Genomic DNA, 24,190 nt, shown 5'->3' with positions numbered 1-24,190 from the left:
AAAAAAAAGAAACAAAGAGCTGAAGGATATGCACGGACGTCTGGATCATGGGTGAGGTGTTTGATGTCCTCTTCCACCCAGGCCTTCTGGTCATCCAGCTCCTTCTCTTGAACCTCGAGCTCAGCGATGTGGGCTTTTAAAACTCTGATCTGCTCCAACATCTCCTGACTTGGGCTCCCGTTGTTCTGCCCCCTGATCACGGGAAGGGGAAAAAAAAAAAAGAAACGTTTTAGAGAATATAAAATCACTGCTTGTCAATTCCAACTTAAATATTCAAAGATCAAAGATTCGCCAGCCACTAATACTCAGGCATGTAGTTGCCGTTTCGGGTTTGCTCATTTTAAAAAATAAGCTAATATTTGCAAACCTCCACTGGATTATGTTCTTGTTTTTCTTCTCGATTAGCCCCACACCTTCCAGGACGTTCGTGATGTCATAAATCCTCCTCTTCTGCTTCACTGCCAAACTGTCTGCAGCCTGTTGATTCAGGGCAGACAGAGACATAAGTCGCCCGCTGTTTAAGAGGCGTTATCTTAAAGCAACACGCGCACAACACCGAAATATTGCCCAAATCCTCCCAAGAAAAAAAGACAAACAGCTTTTGCTTAAAAAAAAAAAAACACTGACCTTTTTTTAAATAAAGTAACAAAGGAGGAGGGAGGAGAAGGAGTCTATGAAACATCCAATGTAACCATTAACCAGGTTTGGCGCGCAAGAAAAGAGGGAAATAGATTCATGGATAGAATTGAAAGTTTAATGGATGATTTGCAAAGCTTGTGGTAGTACATGTTAACATTTTAAGCAGGATTCCTGAAATGAAGATGCAATGCAAAGAGCCTGAAGTCATTTGTGGGGCTTTCTCATTAAAAACATTTTCATACCAACTTCACTGCAAAATTGTTGCTTTGTGCTACTGAAAGCAGAACAGTAAAGTAAAGCATATTATACTGAAGAATTCACCTGCAAATAAAACATCGTTTGACCATAGCAGTGTCTCAATAAATTTTATTAAAAATGTGTAAGCCTATATTTATCAATAAGGCACCTAATATTAAAGGTTTTTTAATGTGCAAAACTGTACGATTTCAAAATGTGTTCTTTTGGCAAAGTGTATTTTGCCAAATGTTCTATATATGTTTTACTTTATCATTCTAAGCACAAGAACTTAAACACAACTTTATATTTTGTTGTGTATAATGACACCATTTTCACAAATTACATCAGCTTGTCAGGATTCACAATTTAAGTCACCTTTTCACCAAATACTACTTTTACTCATACTTTGGTAATTTTTTAGTTATACTCTTTAACTCTACATGTAAAAATGAAAGAAGGGCCACTTTTACTTTAGTACAAATTTTGGCTCCAGTAATCAGTCTACACGTTTCGCTAAAGCGAAAAATAATTTCAGCTTACCATTTAAATTCACCTGTAGAAACACTTCAATCATTTTTGCCTTTTTTCTGTTACAGAAATAGGTAAACAACGAAGATCTGTGGCAAGGATTTTACATTTGGCGACTTCTGCAACAACAAACTTACGTTTTGAAAGCTTCCGATTCTCTTGAAAATACATGCATGCATAGGAATTCACATTCCGGTGCTAAAGATACTGAACCTGTAAACAATAAGTCTGATTAACGTTTTCATCATACTGCAAGTTGTTTTGTTTACAGTTTGTCCTTTCATTTGTTTTTAACGGATTTACAATGGGGTAAGCCTAATGGCGGACTCCTAGTGCACCTGTTCCATACATAAATACACCTGACGACTTGTGACGGACAGCCCTTTGTTAAAACTAGCAGCAGAAACTACGGGGCAGCACAGCACCGATCAATCTTTCCCCCCCAATACACAGTCAAATAATGTGAAAGAGTCGTCTCTCGGTGTCACTGACCACTTTTAAATCAAGAACGCCATCCTTAGCTTCTTGCAGAAGACTGACAAACTTCATCGTGAGGAGCCCCAAACTTTTTTCATGGCGACTCGAGGTCGAGCGTACAGTCACCGTCCTTTCCAACTCCATCTTCTCTCTAGAAAGAGAAGCACCCACTTTTTTTCTTTTTTTTTTAAAGTCAGCTGCTTGCGTTTAACTGCAAATAGCGACCATTACTCTCAACTAACAGATTACACGTCTGTTACCTTAACAGGACCAGCATTTACACTGCCTCTGTGGTCTTTTTAAATGAACGGACGTTACGTTGGGTTACGGTTGCCACGGCAACCCTTGTCCACCTCGTGAACCTCCTCCCCTTAGACTCCGCCCCAAACAATACGGAGCGACGTTGCAAACAAATCAAATAATTTGACAGTTTTAGTATTGTAGAAAAATACATTATATGATTCATAAACGTTGACATACTAAAAGTGTTACTATAAATGTAACAAGACAGAAACACTCATGTTCATAAATTTATGTAAAAATGTACATTTTTAACTAGTCACAACATAGCTTTGCTAAGCAATTATGTATCCTACGTTTCGACATTGAACACATATATGTTGTTTTGCTGTTAGCTTTTATAATACTTTAAATTATAAATGAGTAAAAGAAACATAAGGAATTTATTGTTTGTTAGAAAATTGTTTCAATATCCCTTTATGATTTATTTGTAACCAGGCTTTTAACATTTTTGAATTTAAATCTCTGCTGCATTATAAGTTAGATTATACTAGAATGCATGAATTGGGACCTTTATCTGACTATATAATAAAACTATACTAGAATTAACTGGATTAATGTGAAGAGAACTTTACTGATTTACCGACTCCCCCGGGAGGAGGCCTCGGGTAAAACCCAAGACACGCTGGAGAGACTATGTCTCCCGGATGGCCTGGGAACGCCTTGGGATTCCCCCGGAGGAGCTGGAAGAAGTGACTGGGGAGAGGGAAGCCTGGGCCTCCCTTCTGAAGCTGCTGCCCCCGCGACCCGACCCCGGATAAGCGGAAGAAAATGGATGGATGGATGGATGGATGGATGGATGGATGGATGNATGGATGGATGGATGGATGGATGGATGGATGGATGGATGGATGGATGGATGGATGGATGGATGGATGGATGGATGGATGGATGGATGGATGGATGAACTTAACTGATTTAGTTTTGGACTTTGACTAGGACACGGTAAGCCATTTAGGGTCACCATCCTGAGGTAAAGTGAACGTCCGTCCAAGTTTGGTTGTCCCTGCAGAAAGAAAGCCTATCTACAGCATGATGCTGCCACTGCCATGTTTTATAGTGGGGACAGTGTGTTCAGGGTTTTAAATTCTCTGTACATTTTGACCAAGGCACATTTTTCACAGGTGTATAATAGCTAATCTTGATGGACAACATTATTACATTGTATTGGACTAAAAGTAATTGATTTGGACAAAATCACATTCTTTAGATGTCATCTGATAAAACTTAATTTGTTGTAAAATATTAATAAAATTAACTGTGAGAATAAATAATTGTCGTTTCAATATGATGTCCCTTATATTAATGTTCATAGTTGTATCTCTTGAAAATAAAATTTATTTGATAAGACATACAAAAGACAATCAAAAAATATATATGAATATATATACAAAAAAATATAGTTGCATCTGTAAAAATAAATTCAGCATAAAAACTGTTTGGTGGTTATTATGTGTTAAAGTCTTTTAGAACATTTGTAAGGCGCTTCATTTTTTCCTCCATGACTTTCTTGCTGGCCTCTGTCTCCTCCAGGAGCTGACGCATCTCTTCCTCTACTTCATATACCTATATGGGAAAAAAAAATCACATATAGACAATTACAAAATAAAACTATATTACAGTTCTTTGTATTATACCTTCACTGATTTAATTTCTATTTTCAGCATGGCAGAAGACAATAGGATGATGGAATGACAATCTGTCTTATAACATCTGATGAAACTTAGCAACAGCAAAACAAGTGTTGACATGTGCATGAAATTATTGTACCTATAGCATCCTAATAAATTATTAGCACTCTTGAAAAAAATTGCATGTTGTATTTATGCAGAAATAAAATCCATATTTTACCTTTAGATTAGCTTGTTCTATGTGTTTTTGCTTTTCATTAGACAGCTGCAGCAGCTCGGCTTGATGTGCGGCCTGGACAGACTCCAGCTGCCGACGAAAAGCATCATCCACACAGCGCAACTTGTCCACTGCAGCTCTGCATAAGAGGCAATGATAACAAACGAAGCAAGTTATTTATGTGAAAGACCTAATGTTTAAAATGCAACACAAGTGTTCCAACTTTCTAGTTCAGTTGCAACAGATAAATTATGTTTAGTGTAATAATATTCACTATCTTGTTTCAAGCAGAAATGTAATAGCATAAAAGTGGTTGAGAAAACTTATTTTTTTACTACATTTTGTGTTAACAGCAAATTGTTGCAAAGATGTCTAACATCTGGCAACAAATGCAGAACCATTTCATTAAAAGTGCATCATAAATGCAAAACAAAGCAGAACAGAAATCTGCTGAAGTTACCTGTGCGCCTCTGATGCTTTCTCTCTTTCTTCCAGCAGCAGGCGCTCCTTGGAATCAAAATTTTCCTTCATACGCTTCACTTGGCTTTCAAGGCGAGTTAGCAGCTCTGCTTTCTCCTGCCACTTCTTGTTTGAATCACTAATGAAGGATGAGACACATAGAAAATAGGCCTGGTTTCAGACACGAATTACAAAACAGATATTCCTGCATCTAACACAAGAACCAAAATTAATCTGAAACATTTACCATGAAATCTGTATCCTATTTCAGCAGAAAACAGTAGAGAAGCTACTTGCATACAATGTTGTTTTCATCTAAATCTGATCAAATCCTTTGTATTCCACCTAATTTTTAAACATGTTATCAGACACACATTCTCCTTATTTAGATTTGCCTGTAAATTCTTTTGGCATCCTCCAGCTCTGCTTCCTTGTCTTCCAGCTGCTGTTTCAGCTCCTCTTTACGCAGGCTAAGATGTACCAGCTGCTCTTTCAGCTCAGCCTGCTGGCTTGTTTCATCCTCCAGCTGCTGCTGAAACTTTTTTTGGGTCTGCACAGCCTCCTCCTTCAACCGGCGGATCAGCTCGTCACGCTCCTGCAAGGACTGAACAGCAGGAAGGCAACGGATGACAACGGAGCCAGACAGTCTCTTGCTTAAGGCTATTCTGCATCAAATACAATGTTATTTTTCTCACTCAAAAAGATGAGATTAATAATTGGAATGTGAAAAATCTGCTGGAAGAGTAAAGATTTTAGTAAATATTAAAGCACCTCTTTCAGTTTGCGAATGGTCTCAGTCTGGTCATCCACGATTTTGGCTTTGATTCTAAGGGCGTCGTGGTCTCTGTCGTTCTGTTTTCTCTGAGTCTCCATCTCAGCAGTCAGCACCTCTATCCTGGCCTCCAAACGTCCACGATCCTGAGCCAACGACGCACCTGGGAGAGAGAAATAAGTACAAGCAGGAATTAAATTATATCTTTCATATTACTGTTGGACAGTGATTTGTGATAGACTAGCATAGAGTAGAACATATTTGTGAGGTGGAAGGCCAAAAAGTTTTAGTCTCATCTGACCAGGTACATAGATCCAATTTATAGCACGATCAACTAAATATGACTTAAAATAAAATAGACTTCCTAATTCCATGCCTTGTAATTGGGCAACTGTCTCTTTAAAAAGCTTCTGCTCTTTCCAATCATCAGCACATCTTAACAACAGTGCTCCTCTACTTTATTATACAACAGTTTGACTGAGAAATACTTTGTATGATGAGCTCAGCAGATGCACAGTTCCACCAGGTGTTGCTGCTGCTGCTAGTTTGGAGGAGCTGAGCAGGGAAGGCGTGGGCGAGGGGTGTTGTGTGAAGCAGAAGCTCGGCTGGTGACAGCAGCCGAGCAACATGAGGCAAAGCTCAAAAAAGTCTATTTTACATTATGTCCTCCGAAACCCCTTTAAATTGCTTATATAAAGGCCATATTTATGGTATGCAGGCTAGTAGTTACATTGCCTTCTTAAATGCAAAATACAAAAAAAAAACATGGTGTGACTGTGGTACTGTATGTAAAAAAAAATGTCTTAAAAGAAATTGTCCTTCTTTGCTTTGTAGTTGCTAATCTCCAAAATGACCACTAGATGGCAAAGTTACTGTCCAACCCTCATATTAGCTCTACAAGCTTTTTTGTTGTGGATTTACAGGTATATAAAGCCTAAAAGTGCATCTCATTGTCTCCACTGCCAAGTGAAATGCATTCCAAGTTATTCCCTGGATCTCCCTCACCCTGCTGAGCCAGCTCCTGGCCCCAAATCCTCCTCTCAGCTCGCAGACCGTCAATGACCGACTCCTGAGCTGTGAGCTGAGACAAGAGCCGTGCCTTTTCTTTCTTCAGCGTCTCGAGCTGCAGCCCTAATCGTTGGCTTTGCTCTCCCTCTGCTTCCAGGTAGTGCACACGGTTCTGGCAGCGGAACAGACACAGACTGGATTAATGATCACTATCAATCTTTTTAAGACTGGCAGATGGTAAAGCAGCAGAACCATTCAGGATTCATTATATCTGAAAGTAATACATTCCCTAGATGAGGCAGGTTTTGAAAAGGGGCCAGGTAATACTATCCTGCTTGTCCGACCAATAATATTTAAATCCTAATCAGGTAATGATGTTAACTGAAAATAAAAATCTACTTTCTGCTTCACACCTTGAGCTCAGCGACAGAATCTTTCTTGGCTTTGATGAGCTCAGAGATTCGGGTCTTCTGTTCTTTCACCATTGCGGTGAGTTCCTGCACCAGAGCGCCTGATTTCTTCTCCTTTTGCTGGGACTGAGCAAGGCTCGTCTTGAGCTCCATCAGCTCTGCAGTCATATGATCACAAGCCTCCTTCACCTGAGGCAGAAAAAAGTTGAGCGTTTAAACATCAGAGAAGTTTGTATTTAATCTTTGACAGACTTGGCATTTCATCAGCAAGTCTCAACTTGTGCCCGGCCAAAGCAGCTTCTACATTCATTGATTTGCCACAAAGCAATGTTTCAGAAATGCATCCGGCAATCTGTTTCTCATTCAGGCGTTTCTTGAAGGTGAACAGCTCGAGTGACGTCAAGGACAAAATTGTGCAAGTGGTGGCAATCAGAAAAAAAAGATTGCATTTTGTTCAGAGYCTGAATAAAAGTATGAACTGATTCAAATATGGTCCTTCTGTAAAGCTTCCCTCCAGTGGCAATCAAAGACTACTTGTCCTGAAACAAATGATCCCAACTGAGTCTGAGCTTTTATCTTCAGTCTTTAAAAACTGAGGCCAGTACAGTTCAATCACTTTAAGAAAGCCAAGTAATAATTTACAGTTTAAGACAGAAAATCTCTAAAATTCAGGACAGTATAAAAGCTCTGGCAATATTTCAGCTTTTTTCATTTTTCCATGCAAGCTCCCTTTTTTATTCATGAGATTATTTCAAATATGCTGCTACAATAATTACTTTCAAATAAAATGCATTTTGGGGATTAGTCTCTGCTTCAGGTGGAGTGACCACTGGTGTCTTTTCCACCTGTGATAGTAAGGCTGTTCACCAGGCCTGCTGGTTTAAATTACTGAAGACTCTTCATCCACCTCTTGTGAACAACTAATTACTAAATAAAAAGAAAAATTATAAAAGGTTATTCTCTTTTTGTTACAATTTTTTTAGACCATACCAGTGTAGACCCACACCGTTTAATATGGAAGTGATAGTAAATCAGACTAAACTTTTCCGTTTTATGTCCAAGGCTTAATCTCATGTCTGATGTTTTTATTTATTGATTCAGTATTTGCTTAAAAATTCAGCCCCACATGTACTTGTTCTTAAACACTTTGTACATGTAATTTCAGAAGAAAAAAAAACTTATGCCCATCATACTTACAATGGGGGCAGGATTCCTTGAGTAAAATAAAACCAATAAGTCCCCTCCATTTTCAGGAATAACAAATAAATAATTGTGCGTTTTAATTAAATAAAGCAAACAGGTTGCAGAACTGCTGAAAATCACCAGGTTAATTTGATCAAAAATGTTGTATGCATTATGGCATCTTAGTAAGACCAGACCTCGGAGAAACGCGTTGCCTCGATGGTTAGCGCCATACGGAACTCGTCCTCCAGAGCAGCGTACAGCTTCCTGCCCTCTGCCAGCTTCTCCTGCAGCTCCGCCTCCCTCTGCTGACGTCTTTGTTCCACTGCTGCTACTTCCTTTGATACTGCCTGCTGGAAATCTGCCCCGCCGGGCTGCAGCCGCAGCTCCAGCTGTTTTCTGATGGAAGATGAGAATCGGAAGACAGCATTGACATGTATGCATCACAACAAAATCCTTAACATAATTATATTACCATGTATTTTACTTTAAGCTAAAAGAGCATAAAAACAATCACATTTATTAATTTATCAGATATATTTTTCAACTCCATTGTTCCTATATTTAAAAAAAAAAAAGAGTAATGTGTTAAAGATAATTTTTTCAACGTTGTACACCAGGTGTACCACACTGATCCATTTCAGGACCGCTACCCTTCTCCACATATATTAGTAAATTACCAGAAAGTTGTAATAGTGTTGTAGATCAGGCTGGTATTATTATGCAGAAGCAAAACCTCCACATTTTCATTTTCTGACTGTATCCTGATCAGACTTGGAGAAACAGAAAAGGCTTATTTTAACTTTTTTTTCTTTTTTTTCCTAGAAATATTTTTGCACAAATATGAATTGTGGTCATGTTTACAGGACATAAAAATAGGAAGAAATGTTTTGTGTGTGTTTTGAAATAAGCAATTTTAAAAGTGAGAAACTAGATGTAGTGTTTCCATCAAGTGTACCTGTGCTCCTGCTCCCTGGATGCTAGCAGTTCATGCAGCTGCTGCAGTTTGTCTTTGTGTTGTCGGACAGAAACTCTCTGGATGTCCAGCTCCCTCTTCAGAGCTGCTGCCTTGTTCTCCAGCTCCTGGTGACGTTTCATCTGAGGAATCATGTTTAGTAGCATCCTGTGACCCGCACTGGAGAATTATTTTACTTTCTACATTTGCTCTTAATTTGATGAACCTTGTATAATAAGAATAAACAGGTTAGGGTACAGTATTCAGATCTACTGAAGTATTTTACAGTCTCTTTTAGTACAAACACAAACTTCAGCGTATCAGGATTTTATGTGACAGGCCAATACAAAGTGGAAAATAGTTGTTAAGTTAGTATAATAAGAATACATGCTATCGCACAATTTTTACAAAGAAAAAAAATTAAACATTGTTTATACATTTGTATTCAGCTACTTGTACTTAAATAGCCCAAATAAAATCCAGAGCAACAAACTACCTTCAGAAATCGGGTTTATAAATAAAACAGTGTAAATCAGCATTAATCCAGCTGTTCTGTTTGTTAGAGAATATAAGTGAAGAAGCAGCATCATGCGCACCAAGAGGCAACAGAGCAACAAAACGCTTGAGGGTGGACTGATTCAGATCACACTTTTTGTTGCCTTTGGCCTGCATCCAACGCTTTGGGTGGTAAATAAAAAGTAATTGCAGTTCAAGATGGATTTACAAAGCATTGATATGAATGGCCTGATATCAATGCAAGCTACAATTTTCTGATTTTTATTTTTAAAGACTTTTTAGCATTTTTCTTCCACTTCACACTTATAGTCACACAAAAAAACATCAAAATAATGCGGTAGCCACTAGGGCTGTGTAATAATATCGATTTTGCGATATATATATATTATATCGATATTTTCTTTGCTAGAAAAAAAATCGATATTCATCCGCAAGTATCGTAACATCCAACTGTCACCTTGCTCACTCACTGCTTGCTTCGCCGGGAGAGTGATTAGGTCATCAGGCTTAGAGTGATTCCTTCCGATGTTAAGTGTCAAGGTTAAAAAGGTATCAAACTATTCAGAGACTTGGTGCACTTTATTTACTTTACAAATGCATGTAAGCTACAGTTTGTACTGTTTCAATTAAAAGAAACATGTTTTCTCACCACTTCTTTGATTCATTTTGTCCAGCTGTCGACTTTAAGTCTGTGTCCATGTCCAACCAGAGCCAGGTATTGTGTAGTTGGTTCTTTTAATCAGTTTTCAGTTAAATTAATTCAATCCAACTCTATAACAGTCACAAAATGTCACCAAAATCACTCTGTCCCTCTAAAATCTTTCAGAAAATCGCAGAAGTGTATTGAATTGTATCGTGTGCTGAATATTGCAATTTATATCGTAACGTGAGCAGAATATCGTGTATCGTATCGTATCGTATTGTGACATTATTGTATCACTACAGCCCTAGTAGCCACTCAACATGCCCTCCTATCCACAGTGAGAATGCGTACCTCCTCAGCCTGCTGGCGAGCCCTGAGAGCGTCTCCATGGGAGACGGTTTCCTCCAGTCTTTGCAGCGCAGCCCTGTGTTGTTCCTCACTGCTCCGGGCCTGCTCCAGCTGCCGACTAAGAGACTGACACCTTGTCTCCAGCTCCTCGACACGAGCCTGCAGCTCGGAGCGTCCCGATCTCTCTTTCAGCAGCAGTTCCTTCAGTCTGGTTAGTGCAGAACACCAGGAGTTACAAGCTGAATTTATAATTTATCTGGGTTGAAGTTAGGTTAGAAAAACAAACAACTTGACTCAAATTTTGGAAATGAACAAATGTATAATGGAGGTGAAATGTAAATCATAAATCACTAAGGGAAGGAAATGCATAATGTAAATAAAATGCCTCCAAACTGCTAAATCTCGTACACAGCAAACAGATCTCAGAACTGATGAGTCACCACTTGGTAATCGTTCTGTTCTGTTGAAGAGTGTCGATGGTGACAGGAACAGCTGTGTTTGCTGTTACATTGTGACAGCTGAGACTGATTTGTGTAATACTGCTGACATATACATACCACAAACCCGTAATTACGCCATCACGCAAATTTATGTAAATGAGAAAACGATGCAAACAAGGAAAATGCTCCAGACAGCGATGCCTGCTTGTGCAGAGGAGACACAACAAACACAGCCTCATGTGCAACAACACCTGAAATTAGAACTGGAGAAAATGAAATGCTGTTAAATAGTTTCTGCTCCCTTAAGGATTCTTTATATTTTTCCCTCATTTTGATTTTATACATTGAATAAACTGCTTTTAATTGATTATTTCATTTAATAAGGGAAAAATGCCATCCGGTCCAACCTACATCCCCCTTGTAATATCATATATTTTTTGGAAAGCTAAACTCAGTTTCACAGCTCCATTATTACCGCACATGCAGAAAATGATTTAGATAGAAAATCTCTGGTGGCTGAAACATATCAAAGCACCACATAAGCAATCTGAAAATCATTGGCATCAATCAGTCAGGAAAGGGTAATGAAGCCATTTCTACTACTTTGGGACACCAGCGAAAACAATCTAGCAGTGATGAAGCTTCCCAGGAGAAGCCGGTCAGCCACGAGAAACAGAGGCACATCAGTGATTCAATCAAGACGTCCCAAAACACTGCAAGCCTCATGCAGTTCAGGAGATCAAGATTTAATAAGAAAAATGGTGAACAGAACTACTGGTGACAACAAAATATGTAGAGGCCCATCTTACATTTGTCAGAAAAATATTGATGATTCCAAAGAGCTTTAGCACAATAACGATACAAAATTTAAACCTTTTGGAAGAGGAAGGTCATAACAAATGCCTGCCATTCCTTCTGCAAAGAATGGCAGGAGGAGTTATTAGGATTAGGGAATAATAACTCGTCCCAATAAGGCCGTTTTTTTCTCCGAATGGATAAAGCCATCATTTGAAAATGTATATTTTTTAAATCACTCCAGTTATCTTTATCCAATTAGCTTGATGATCTAAAATGCTAAAGTGAACCCCTTTATATTAAAAAAAATCCATAAGGGAAATACACTTTATCACAGCACTGCAAAAAACATGGATGGACGGACAAATAAATCATCTATATAGGACCACAATGCAAGTTCTTCTTCGGTTTCCTCATTTCATTTTAAATTTTGTTTTCGTGCTGCTGTTTGTGTGCAGAGCCATGTCCAACTGCACCTCCCTCCCTCCTACCTGTCTGTGGTGTGCAGAGCCATACTCTGAAGGTCTTTTTCCTCGCTGACTTTTGTTTGCAGGCACTTCAGCTCCTCTGTCAGCTTCCTCACAGCTTGTTCTGCCTTCCAACGCCTCTCCATTTCCTGATCCCGCTCCTCCACGATTATCTGAGTAGCACAATTTAAAAAAAGGGGGGCTGGGTGATCTTGAATAAGTGTGCACGTATATCTCATTGATTAGTCTTACTATGCCTCTCTAACTCCCACATTCACTGCAACTTTTGTATTGTAAGAGAATAAAATCATTAAGTTCTGGCTCGTTGTATTCTCTTGTTCTCCCGGATTCAGTGATGCCATGCGTGGAAATAATAGCCACATAGAGATGACAGTCAGCGTTCCACGTCATGCATTTCCAGAGTTTATTCCAACATTTAAAAGTATAAAATCACATCGACAACACAGACACTTCAAACAGACTAAACCAGACATTATTTTACCTGAGACAAGTAGAAAAGTAGCAAATAGAAAAAGGCAAAAAAACGCGTTTTTTGGATATTGCCACGCGGCTGCAAATAGCAAATCTGATTTGTTCCTCTGGGGTGTAGAGTTTTATTCAAAAGGGTGTTTTTTTGTTTTCTTTGTTTTCATTTATGCAATTATGTGATTAAGGCGTGTTGTTTCCCTTGTATGGCTACAACTAGTATCAAATTACTAAGTTGGGACATTCGAAGCAATTTTATTACCTTCTGAAACCTGTTTAATTTGAGGGCTACGGCGCTCTCTATGTAGACAAGGGAGACCAAAGGTCCTTTAGAGCAAGCTCTTCTCATGCGAGTTTGAAATGTGATTTTACTCCTAATTCCTGGTTGGAACAAAGCCTCTAGTCTTTTACCAGAGTTCAACCAAAAGTTAACCTGTCTTAAACCCATTTTACTTCCCTGCCGGGGAAATTCCTCCAAATACAGATCAGTACAGTAATTTTAAATTGACATGAAGCCTGGTATGCAAAGTGGTTCAGAACTTCTCCATCCTCTTAGATCAAAGCGCAGATTTTAATAATTAAGACAGTAAGAGAATATTCCTGAGCATTTCCAATATTAACACATTCATTCTAAACATTTTCCAATTAATATTATGCTAATTTTGATTTAACTAACTGACATTACCGTTTGGCCTAGGTTAGAGACTCCAAGTAGTTAATTTAAAACTACAAATTAGTTAAAGTCATGTTAATTTTAACTAAATGGTATTCTACTAATTAAATTGCAATTATTAAAAATATTATGTGTTGCTAGTTTGTTTTTCTTTAAGTTTTAGTGCTTTCTCGCTATGGGAGATGACTTGAGAAGTCTCCTCCGCTGCCTGTGTGCCTGAGTTAATGTATGGTTCCTCCCTGATAACAGACATTTTTTTCTGCAGGTCCTCTTAAGATGTTATCCAAAGGAATCCTGCTTAATCCACTATTTTCACATGTCGTAAGATTAACTGTAAGTTAATTTTTTTGTTTATTTTTCCTCAACAGTATCTAACATATATATTTTTCATGTATTTATTTTTAACTAACTCACGTCGTCTTGCCTACAGACATTTGGACACATAGACAGCCTCCCCCCACTGAGTAAAGAGGAACACCACCAATTTTATCCCATCAGTCTGTCACTGGGATACGAGGGGGTTTCTATATATGTTGCTTCAGATTTCTACTGCTGTTGGTTGAGAAATGAAGACACTGAAACAAAAGGGACAAAAGTTTGGTTTGTGAAATGCTCATTTAAGTTACACAAAAATAAGTATATATCAATAAGTTAGAACATTATAAAAACCTTATTTACTTCAGCATTTATTTCTGTAATTTAAAAAAAAAAAGTTTCCATCTGTCTCAGTGACTTTGCTGTTGTGCCCTTGGGCAAGATACTTTCCCCACTCCGCCTGCTGCTGGTGGTCAGAGGGCCGGTGGCGCCGGTTGGATGGCATCCTCACTTGTCAGTCTGCCCCAGGGCAGCTGTAGTTACTGTATAGCCACAGCTACAGAGCTGTACAGCCACAGCTACACACTCACACACCATCAGTGTGTGTGCATGTGTTTGCATGTGTGAATGATTGGATGTAGTGTAAAACTGACGTACCACTGGACTCCAGAGGTAAATGCAGACCATTTACCATTTACACACAAAATTATTTACACCATAAGCAGCATCCATGAACATATGAGCCTTAGTGGAATCTCATTCTCAGGCAATTGACTTGAATATAATGATGGCCCACCTTTTAACACCCTTAGCCCTTCTGGGAAGCTGTTATTACTCTTTCTATTTGTGAGGTCAGGCAGTGATGCTGGATGAGAAGACCTGACTCGCAGCGTCTGCTAAGGCGTTCCATCAGATTGAGGTCAGGACTCATGCAGGTCAGGTCAAGCAAGTTCTTCAACACAAAACTCACTCATCCATGTCTTTGATGTGCATTGATGTGCAGTAACAGTGGCACAGGAAGCAGCCATCGCCAAACTGTTCCCACAAAATGGGCAGCATAAAATGATTCAAATGTCTTTATATACGGAAGTATAAAGAGCTCCCTCCACTGGAATTAAGGGTCTGAGTCCAGCCCCTGAAAAACAGCCTTAAGCCTTAATCCCCTTTCAATCAATCAAGTTAATTTGTATGGTTCAACATACATAAAAACTGAAAATTACAAAGTTATAAAGAAAACACCATATACAGACATATACAGTGTCATCACCAAAACAATACACATCAAATATGTTCGTAAATGCTTCATTTATTATTGTTGTTCAAAAGCAACTTTAGACAGGTGGGTTTTTAGTCTTGATTTAAAGGAATTCAGTGTTTTGGCTGTTTTGCAGTTCTCTGGACGTTTGTTCCAGATTTGTGGCATATAGAAGCTGACTGCTGCTTCTCTGTGTTTGGTTCTGGTTCAGAACCAGAAGATCTGATAGGTCTGGAAGGTTGATACAACAACAGATCTTTGATGTATTGTAGTGCTAAGCTGTTCAGTGATTTATAAACTAACAACAGTATTTAAAAGTTACAAAAACACATTGCTAAAGAAGCTCCCTCTTAACAGATTGGTTTATCTAAGGATGTTACTAGAAAGTTGAGAGGAAGGAAAAATGTAGTAGAAAAGAATGCACTCACAAAAAGGATTCCCACAGCCTAGAGAGGAATGTGAAGCAAAGTCCATTCAAGTGTTCGAGGGAGATTCAAATGGTGTGGACTGCAGCTAGAGAATCTACTCAAACGTGAAATAAGCAGTGGAGTTTGAGAAAAGTCAAGAGTAAAGGTTTATACAGGGTCATATACATTCTTATAGCTAGTGAAGAGATTAAACTACTAAGTTTTCAATGGCATTCTAATTTACAGGAAAGTAGTTGGGAGTTGCAGTTTTCTTCAATTTAAAAGTTAGAAGTTCATAAACTATTTTGCAGTGGCTCGGAGCAACCATCAGATAAATCACAGCAGCTAGAGCTCTGATGAAATATGATCAGGATGTTTGCAATATTGTGCTCAGGACAGATAACCTAAAGATACAGCTCTTTGGCAACAGAAACTATAAATATGTTTGGATCATTTGCTTGTTTTTTTTTTTTAAAGTGCAATAACCAAGCAGATATTGGACTCTGCTGCTACAAAGATAGCCGGATTTTTATTAGGTTTCTGAGCAAAAGTAAGGACAAAAGTAGGACAATTTGTTTTTGTTTTCTACAGGAGACATATTCTTCAGTTTTTATTTTTTTATTGTGTTTACAATATATTCACTTACTAAAAAAATGCTAGAATTCATCCAAGTAGATGAACCATGCAGAACATACCCTGTAGGTTTCTTCTTCCTGAGAGGACTTGACTGTTACACCGCCGGAGGTCTTAGCTGCTCTCAGAGGTCGCTTCCAGGTTTGAGAAATGGACGGTGCGGCTCTGGCTCCAGCAGCCTTTCTTCTGGGCCCCAAAGCAGACTTTGACATGTTCAGTTGACGATTCTCCTGATCGCTGCAAAATATAAACAAAACACAGGAAATGAACTGGCTCTAAAACTAAAGCAGAGCAGATCTCCAGAGAATGTCTGGAGTCAAAGCTTAAAATCCTAGCATGCTTTACACAAATGTAAAATATGAGTCAAACTGGAGCTGCAGAGTGGACAGATTTAAGCCTACAGAAAATAGAGCACAAGTCGTAAGCAACTGATGGAGAGAGATGAGAGAGGACAACAGGACATCCTCGTTCTTAATGACGGAGGTGACGTGATGAGACATTAAAAAATAAGCATCATTCTCCTGGTTTTAGGTGTAAAATGATTTCCTCTATTATCAAGGTAACTGATTATTGAAGTCAAAACATAATAACATGATAATGCCCTCAGCTGCATTGTACATGGCTATTAAAGGTGCTATTTTTTAAAATGACTACTCCAACAGTTCCATGGACTTTCCACCAGTGATTAAGATGTTTCATATGCACAAAATATTTATTTAAATCTCAGAAAAAAAATCTGTTAAAAGCACAGCCTCACCTGTCTGTTCTGGTGCTCTTGGACTCCTGGGTGGTCGTGCTTGTCGTCGTCGTGTTATGGAATTTGGAAATTCTTGTGTGTTTTTTGTTTTCTTTCCCGTCACATTCGCTTTCTGATGTCTGGTCTGTGTCCCTCTTGGTTTTGCGTACCTTTGTCTGAGCACAAGTAGAGATACTAGCTTTTTCACCTGCAGGGGCCTTAGCAAATACAGAGAAAATATACATGTTAGGTAGGAAACAGACTCAGAGAGAGAATTCTGATTATCTGACAGACATCAGGACAACAGATTTCAATGTATTTTATTGATATTTTATGAGCTAGACCAAGACAAATTAGTCCATAACAGTTACAAGGAAGGATGACAATATGTACCTATTCAGATTTTTATTTTAAGTCTAAAAAGTTAGGCCTGCATTTATATTCTGTCCTTGATTCTCCAAAAGCCAGTGCAACCAACTGCCATCAAAAAACAATATGTCTCTGTTATATAATCTCAGCATAGACACAGCTGTGCTGCCAAGAACTCAGGGGTTTGATAGACGCCTCAAATCGATAAACAAAAACGTCACGAAGACCAAGAAACAAAGTAGACTGGTAAGAGATGAAGCGGTAGAGATGTCTGAGCATCCAAAACATTAAAGAGCATGGTATAACTGAAAAACTACAATCGACCTAAGCTGGCCTTAAGGGGGAATCTTTAACTAGAGAAGCAGTCAGCAGACTCTGGGCAGATAAGAATAAAACAGATTTTTTTTGCCCTACATTTTAAAAAATAGTTTGTGGCCTGAACTAACGTTGCACATGACCCTGAACACACCATCACCACAGTGTAACATAGTGGTGGCAGCATCATGCTTTGGCAATGTTTTTGCTTTGCAAAGACAGGGAAGTGTGTCAGAGCTGATGGCAAGACAAATGGAGCTAGAAACAGGGCAAACCTGGAAAATATTTAATACAGGCCAAAAAGAGACTTCACCTTCCAACAAGATAATAACATTAAACAAAATGCCAGACTTACAGTATAATGGAATGGTGTAAATTATGGCAATCAAATCAGGGTTTCTACACTTCTTCCATATAAAAAATCTATACTTAAACTGACTGAGCTTCAGCTAAAAGGAGGAAGGGCAAATATTTATGCCTGCAGATATGTGAAGCTGGCAGAGCCATACCACAGAAAACTTGTGAATGTTGTTGCAATAAAAGTTGACTCTACAATGTATTGACTCAAGGGGACTGAATGGAATGCCACACTTTTTAATTCTTTTTCACAAAAAAATGTGAAATCATTTAGAATGTCTCCTTACTACCTTCACAATTATGCGCTTCTTTGTGTTGGTCTCTAATGTAAAATTCCAACGTTGAAGGATATGAATATTTTCGCAAAGTACATTTGATTTATAAGTTTATATGTGAAATCCTAAAATATTTCCACATAACTGGATAACATATTGAGCTGGGATTCAGCCTTTATAAGTCATGCCAGTGACTGGATCATCAGTAAAGTCTAATATGCAAAAATACTTTCTAATGATCGTTTTCATATGTTACCTGCTGGATCAGCTGCGATACCTGGTGCTCCAGCTTCCTGATGCGCTCTTCATTGACGGGGTCAGGTGAAACGGTAACAGTGGGACAAACTGGCTGAGAGTTCCGATGGACTGGTTGGGTGACTGGACCTGTGGCTGCGTCTGTTGTTTTTTCTGAGGCGATCTGCTGCCGAAACTGAGTTAGCGCCTTGTCAATGCGTGGCGTGGTGACAGCACCCCTAACCTGAAATTATATTTTTTATATTTATATTTTTTTTATTTCAAGGTTTCAACTTTGCTTTAGGCACAAATTTAATTTTTATGGCTTTTCACAACACAAGACAGAATGTGTATATTGCAGTCGGCTTTGCCTGGGACCCTAAAGTGTCATCTATCAGTCCATGATGTGCCTCCTCACCCAGGGCGACATCTAATCAGGGGTGGCAAGAGTCAAGTATGTAGATGGGGATGTCTCAAGTGTTTTTCAGACACTTCTGCTTGATGTGTGTGAAGACAGTTGAATATGAAGAATGGGTGAAGAATAACGTAGGCTACCAATTGTATTGAAGTGCTTGTTTGCAAATGCAATATCATGCAACAGACTGGAGGAAAATGAAGTACAAATAAGTAACAGTGGAATAAAATGACAGATTACCGCTTCACCGTGGCTCGTATCGGAGGAAAGCAAAAAGTCCACGTAGTCATCCAGGCCGGGGATGTCACTGCTTATTCCTGGAGATGAAGGATGTCTGAGCCGGTCCAGGCCATCCAGGACAGAAATCTGTGGCAACGACTCCATGACAATTTCCCAGTATCCTGCAATAAAGCAGAAACACAGTTGCATTAGAAAAACCTATACACAGTTATGATTAAAAAAAAACATTAAACAACTGTTACTATCTTAATATATTGAATAATGTCAAAGTTTGTCCTCCAAACATATTTTATCTATTCTTATCCTGATTTGCACCACTTATGTGGCTTGTGTAACAGGAGAACGTCTTGAACGAGAATATCTGTATACAAAGTCAGATAAGGACGCAAGTTATCAACATCTTTTCATAAAAATGAAAACAGCTCATTTTATTGTTGCCGGCTGTAAATTAATCATGAACAGAGGAAAACATAACTGGAATATTTTGAATATTAAAATGTCTGTCAACCTAAATAACAAAGCCAGAGCTGAAAAGAAACAGAAATAACAGATTATAGTTTAGAACTATAATCCGTTATTAACTGTAACAGATTTTAGTTAATAAGGCTGTTAGTTTTATAATGACTTAAACTCAGATGAGCTTATTAAATGAAACAAAAAAGATAAATACTAATCTGTTTATAGCTAACACAGCTTTGAACTGTACTAATCAACTGATCAATTTTGTACCGCAAATATGGATAAAATGATGTTAATATTTGATTATATAGAACTTTTAATGCACTGGCAAAATCTAAAAAATAAACTATTCATGATTAATATAGGAAGTTAAATTCACACAAAACAGGATAATTCGGCAAAGTCATGCTCTTGTTTTTTAGATTGAATATTTTTTTAATAATCAGATAAAAAAAAAATCCCACAATTTGGTGGTCTTGCATAGATAACACAAGTTTTAAATAGAAGAAATGCACAATAAAAATACTTCTTGGTAGCAGTGCAAGTGCAAGCCTTCAATAACGTTTACAAAAACAGCTGGAAGGGCAGAGAAGGAAATAATAGGAACAGTCTAGTCCTCAGGCTGAACTTTTCTTGTTCTTTTCAGAAACCAGTATACAAACCTCCAGCATGTTTACAAAAACTACTTTCTCCGAGGCTTTCAACAAAACTAAGAGCAGCACAAATATTACATAACCACAAACTTTGACTGTCCAGCTCACGTCACTGGATAATATTTTTCCAGCACTTCGCATTAATAATTTGTACCGTCTATATGATCCTCCTCACAGTCAATATTCTTATGCACACTGTGAGCTGTTGCAATAACTATGATGTGAATCATATTTTTTTTAAACTTCCAAATAGACTAAGACAATTTTACCAGCTATATATGTGTACTTCTGCTCCACATAATGTGAATAAAACCTCAGTAAAAAAAAGACTGCTGGAAATTATAGAACACCACTGTGGATAATAATGAAATTATGCATTTTTAAATTAAACTTCACACCATTCAAAGAGTAACTAAACCACAAATCACCTGTTCTTTGCCATCTTTTTCTTTAAAAATGTGTTTAATTCTGCAATATTTGGCCAAAAAACGTCTTAGTGAGGTTGAAGGCAACTACTGTTGAGTTTATCTATTGGCTGTAATTGTACAGAGTGGTTGATGTGTATGACAATATCGCGTTCAGTTAAAATCGTCTCACTCAGACATGCGCCCCCATGGTGAGTTAGAACCATGGTGAGCATTGATCAAGAGCGCTTCTCACCTTAGTACATGTGTGATTCATTTAGAATGTGGACATGGAGTGGAATGGGTCTCCTCTCTGCTCTGAATGCACAACAACACAGATAGAAGTCACTAAATTTGCCAAAAGTCGCAAGAGGAGTCTGAAAATCACATATAGCGATAAAGTTGCTAAGTTGGCAGCAGTGATTTCCTTTATCTTGACCATAGTCTCACTTAATCCCCTCTGCTAAACCTCACACATGACCACACCCTCTGTGTCTCAGTATTAATAATACAGACAAGAGAAATCTATAGCAACCAACAGGCACAGCCGTACAAATGACCAATTAAAACACTTTTCAATGCGGAAGTTGTGACAAAGATTTGTTTAAAAAAATAAGTCAGAACAACCACAAAAGTTGTAAAAAGTCATTCTTCATATTGGCTATATGTATTCATGGATAACTGTCTTAAAACATTTTCTTGGACTAGATCACTGCATGAAATACAGACCCAGGCAGGATGAAAAGACAGCTCACTGAACAACTATTATCAGTCTGATTCTCTTTAATATAAGCACTTGTTTACTTCTTTACCTATTCAGGTTTCAATTTTTTGTTCAGCGTATCCAAGCTTTTATATTTCCTATTCTGTATTTTCATCTACCTAATTATGTACAAGGGTAGTATTTCTATTCCAACCTGGTGCAATGCAGATGGGGTTGTCTCCACCATCCTGGTTTAAAGTGACGCTGCGTAAGCCTTGTAACCCCAGTAGGCACTGAAGAAGATGATCGATGCTCTCTATGAGGTTGGCATGAAGACTGAGGTGCTTCAGTTTGTACTCAGAGCCATGAAGATACAGCAGACCTGAAAAAATGAGTTGAGGAATAGTTAACATTAAATGTATCAGTCAGTGCAGATGGATCAGAAATTTTCACAAACAGTTCTTAACCCACCTGTGACATTATTTATCTGATTGTAGGACAAGTTTAATTTCTTCAAGTTCACAAGGCCATTCAATCCTGAGAAAGGTGGGACATTGAAAACTGATTTGAAGAATTAATTATTACTTCAAGAACTTGTAAGGAGCTCAAACATTTTGTTTTGGCAGGGAAAATTTGAAAGAAAAACACTCACCTTCAACCTTTGTGATTAAGTTGGATGATAAATTCAGAGTCCTGAGGGAGGTGAGGGAACTCAGACCCTCAATCTTAGATATGCGATTGGAAGAAAGGTCTAAGTGGTGCAAATGCCAGGCAGAGKACAGGCCCTCGATCCTCGGGATGTGATTGCAGTGGAGATTAAGAGATGTAACAGCAGGACTCAGGGGGACATCTTTAAAACTACACAGAAGGAAGCAATGTCAGAGTTAAAGTAGAATAAAACTTTAATCCAAGCATATTCTCAGCATTTCGTTTTACACAAATTCAAGATTTTTATTTTATTAATTACTTCCTTCAATGTATTTCCACTGGTTCTGGTTATAGATGATTTTATTAATTACTTTCTGCAACACATTTACACCTGCTCTGGTTATTAAAAACCCCAATGGTTGTCCATCCATCCATCCATTTTCTTGCACCCTTGTCCCGTGATGGGGTCGGGTCGACCTAGGGGCAATTTGGAGAGGCCAATTAACCTGACGGTCATGTTTTTGGGCTGGGGGGGGGAATGCGGGCTCCATGCGGGGGGACCGGGGCCGGGGGTCGAGGGTCGAGCCCAGGGCCTTCTTGCTGCAGGGCAACAGCTCTACCAACTGCACCACTGTGCAGCCCCCCCCCCCCCAATGGTTGTGATTAATGTAATTTAAAACGAGATCTTCACCAATAAGGTCTTTCCTGACCAATCCCATTCCATTTTTGTTCAGGTTAAATATGTCTATTAAAACTAAAACACATAATAGGAGAAAGTGTTTTTTAGAGAGATAGTTTTAAATTCAACATGAAATAGGAGAATATCCTTATCAAAGCATAAGTTTCAGACTTCTGTTCTTAATTAATTCAAAAGTGTTTATTAAAGTACATGTTAATACTCGACACATTTGGAAACAGGAAAGGATGAGAATTTTTTTCTTCCTTTTTTAGTTTGGTAGTATCAACCAAGTTTTATTTCTTCAAATTGACTAACTTTTAGTTGACCTTATTATTGAGCAAATTTTAAATTGGCATTTAGCTCATATTTAAAAAATTGCTACGATTCAAATTTAACTATGCTTTTAACTACATGCTTTATTTGAAAAGCGATTCTGAATCCATTGCATTAATGCAAATAAATAAATTATGTAATGTTTAATGTAATAGTTATTCAACGTTACCTTGTCAGCTGCTTGTCAATAAGGCTGAGCTCTTTATCTCCCATGGTAACAGTATCCAGCCAGTTCAATCTGTCGAACTGCTCAATATGAAGTTAGCAAAGAGGAATAACGGCAAACCCCTGCCAAACTCCGCGAACGGTGCAGAAAACTGTATTGAAATCAGCGAAAACATTCCCAAAGTCTTCAGGACAAAAATCACGTAGCCTAGCCTAGCCGAGATGTAGCTTCCACCAGTCGCTGGGGGGCTAAAGGAAATCAAATTATTACCAACTTATCCACAAACAGCAGTCAAAACTACTGGAACAACCCAACAGCTCACGGATACGTTCATTTAAATATACTGAAACAGCACACTGTGAGTTTATAACAATATTTAATGTCGCTATTCGGCTGAGCAAAATTAAAATCGCCGCGTCTGCGTTCACACTTCCTGTTTACATGACGTTGCTAACGGTAACATCCGGGTAAGTTTTCTGCGCTCCACCCACAAGCTATAGATCTAAAACAGTGTATCAAGGCCGAGAGGTGGCGCTTACGTTTATTTTGGTAGCAGCAAAAACGTTAGCATCAGCAATTTACATGATAAACAAAAAGCTAATTAACTGAAATTTAATTTAGTTTATTCATATGAGGTCAATTCACAGCAAATGTCACACTTTGCAAGACAGGGCATTGGAGGATCAATATTTTCAATTTGTTGGAAGTGAAAACAAACGTGGGCAACCACAGTGGCTGATCACGCTATCTTAAGTTTCAGTTTTGGAAAATAATTTTTTTTAAAATCCAAATTTAGTTGACTGCATTTTTAAAAAATAATAAAATTAATCACCAAAAATACAGCATGTCCAGCAGTTGTGCACATAGTGTATTTGCTGCAGCTAAATTAATCTTTACACTGACTAATCTAAGCAGTTGACAACAGTGGTGGCTGATGTCAGCGTATTTTTACTATGGAATAAAAGTTCTTCAGATTAATTTGCAGAGAATATTGACCTGAAATTTTTGATCTAGGCATAGATTGCAGTGGGAATGCAACAAATAAACATAAAAAAACAGAATCATTTAAAGATTTTAGAGAGTAACATTAATTAAACTCATCCATCATTGATTTGCATTAAGTCACTTTCACAAATTGACTTGTTTTAGTGTACAGCAGTGCATCTTTCCCCAGGAACCATCTTTCAGATTAAAAAATAAATAAAATAGAGGATGTCATTGATAATTGATGGTTGATTGCAATCATTATAAAGGTGCTTACTTGACTTCACAAGTTTTTCCATTGTGTTAAAACCCTTCAAAGAAAAAAACCTGTCTGGCATCAAAAGTAATTCACTTACAACAAGAAATTGTCTGGTGTATTTAAGATGGTAATATATCTGACTGCACTATTTTAAGTTATACATTACTT

General features: G+C 38.1%; 2 protein-coding genes across 3 annotated transcripts in view; both read right to left on the bottom strand.

Moving 5' to 3' along the window:
* e2f5 (E2F transcription factor 5) overlaps positions 1-2,278 on the bottom strand; it is an 8,185-nt gene extending 5,907 nt beyond the window's left edge. The window contains exons 1-4 of the mRNA XM_008434466.2: positions 2,142-2,278; positions 1,897-2,032; positions 368-477; positions 31-192 (exon numbers count right to left, since the gene is read on the bottom strand). Of these exons, the coding sequence (XP_008432688.1) occupies positions 31-192; positions 368-477; positions 1,897-2,032; positions 2,142-2,158 (425 nt within the window). The 5' untranslated portion in view covers positions 2,159-2,278. The remainder of the gene's footprint in view (positions 1-30; positions 193-367; positions 478-1,896; positions 2,033-2,141) is intronic.
* Positions 2,279-3,553: 1,275 nt separating this feature from the next.
* On the bottom strand, positions 3,554-23,254 carry lrrcc1 (leucine rich repeat and coiled-coil centrosomal protein 1). 2 transcript variants are annotated; one of them, XM_008434464.2, is made up of 19 exons: positions 22,783-23,254; positions 21,606-21,811; positions 21,425-21,514; positions 21,168-21,335; positions 18,735-18,895; positions 18,102-18,323; positions 16,551-16,747; positions 15,856-16,030; positions 12,049-12,197; positions 10,326-10,530; positions 8,819-8,958; positions 8,058-8,259; positions 6,682-6,867; positions 6,266-6,440; positions 5,260-5,423; positions 4,884-5,092; positions 4,490-4,627; positions 4,033-4,168; positions 3,554-3,747 (listed from the first exon to the last, which is right to left on the bottom strand). In XM_008434464.2, exons 1-19 carry the CDS (start codon positions 22,824-22,826, stop codon positions 3,631-3,633), a joined length of 3,084 nt encoding a protein of 1,027 aa, XP_008432686.1. In that variant the 5' UTR covers positions 22,827-23,254; the 3' UTR covers positions 3,554-3,630. The 2 variants fall into 2 exon arrangements, with proteins under 2 accessions (XP_008432686.1, XP_008432687.1); XM_008434465.2 differs by having other exon boundaries at positions 21,425-21,490; positions 22,783-23,253.
* Between the last annotated feature and the right edge of the window lie 936 nt (positions 23,255-24,190).

Source organism: Poecilia reticulata, linkage group LG17, assembly GCF_000633615.1.
Source record: "Poecilia reticulata strain Guanapo linkage group LG17, Guppy_female_1.0+MT, whole genome shotgun sequence".
Classification (NCBI taxonomy): domain Eukaryota; kingdom Metazoa; phylum Chordata; class Actinopteri; order Cyprinodontiformes; family Poeciliidae; genus Poecilia; species Poecilia reticulata.
The sequence above is the reverse complement of the archived record's forward strand: the minus strand, read 5'-3'. Positions and strand labels throughout refer to the sequence as shown.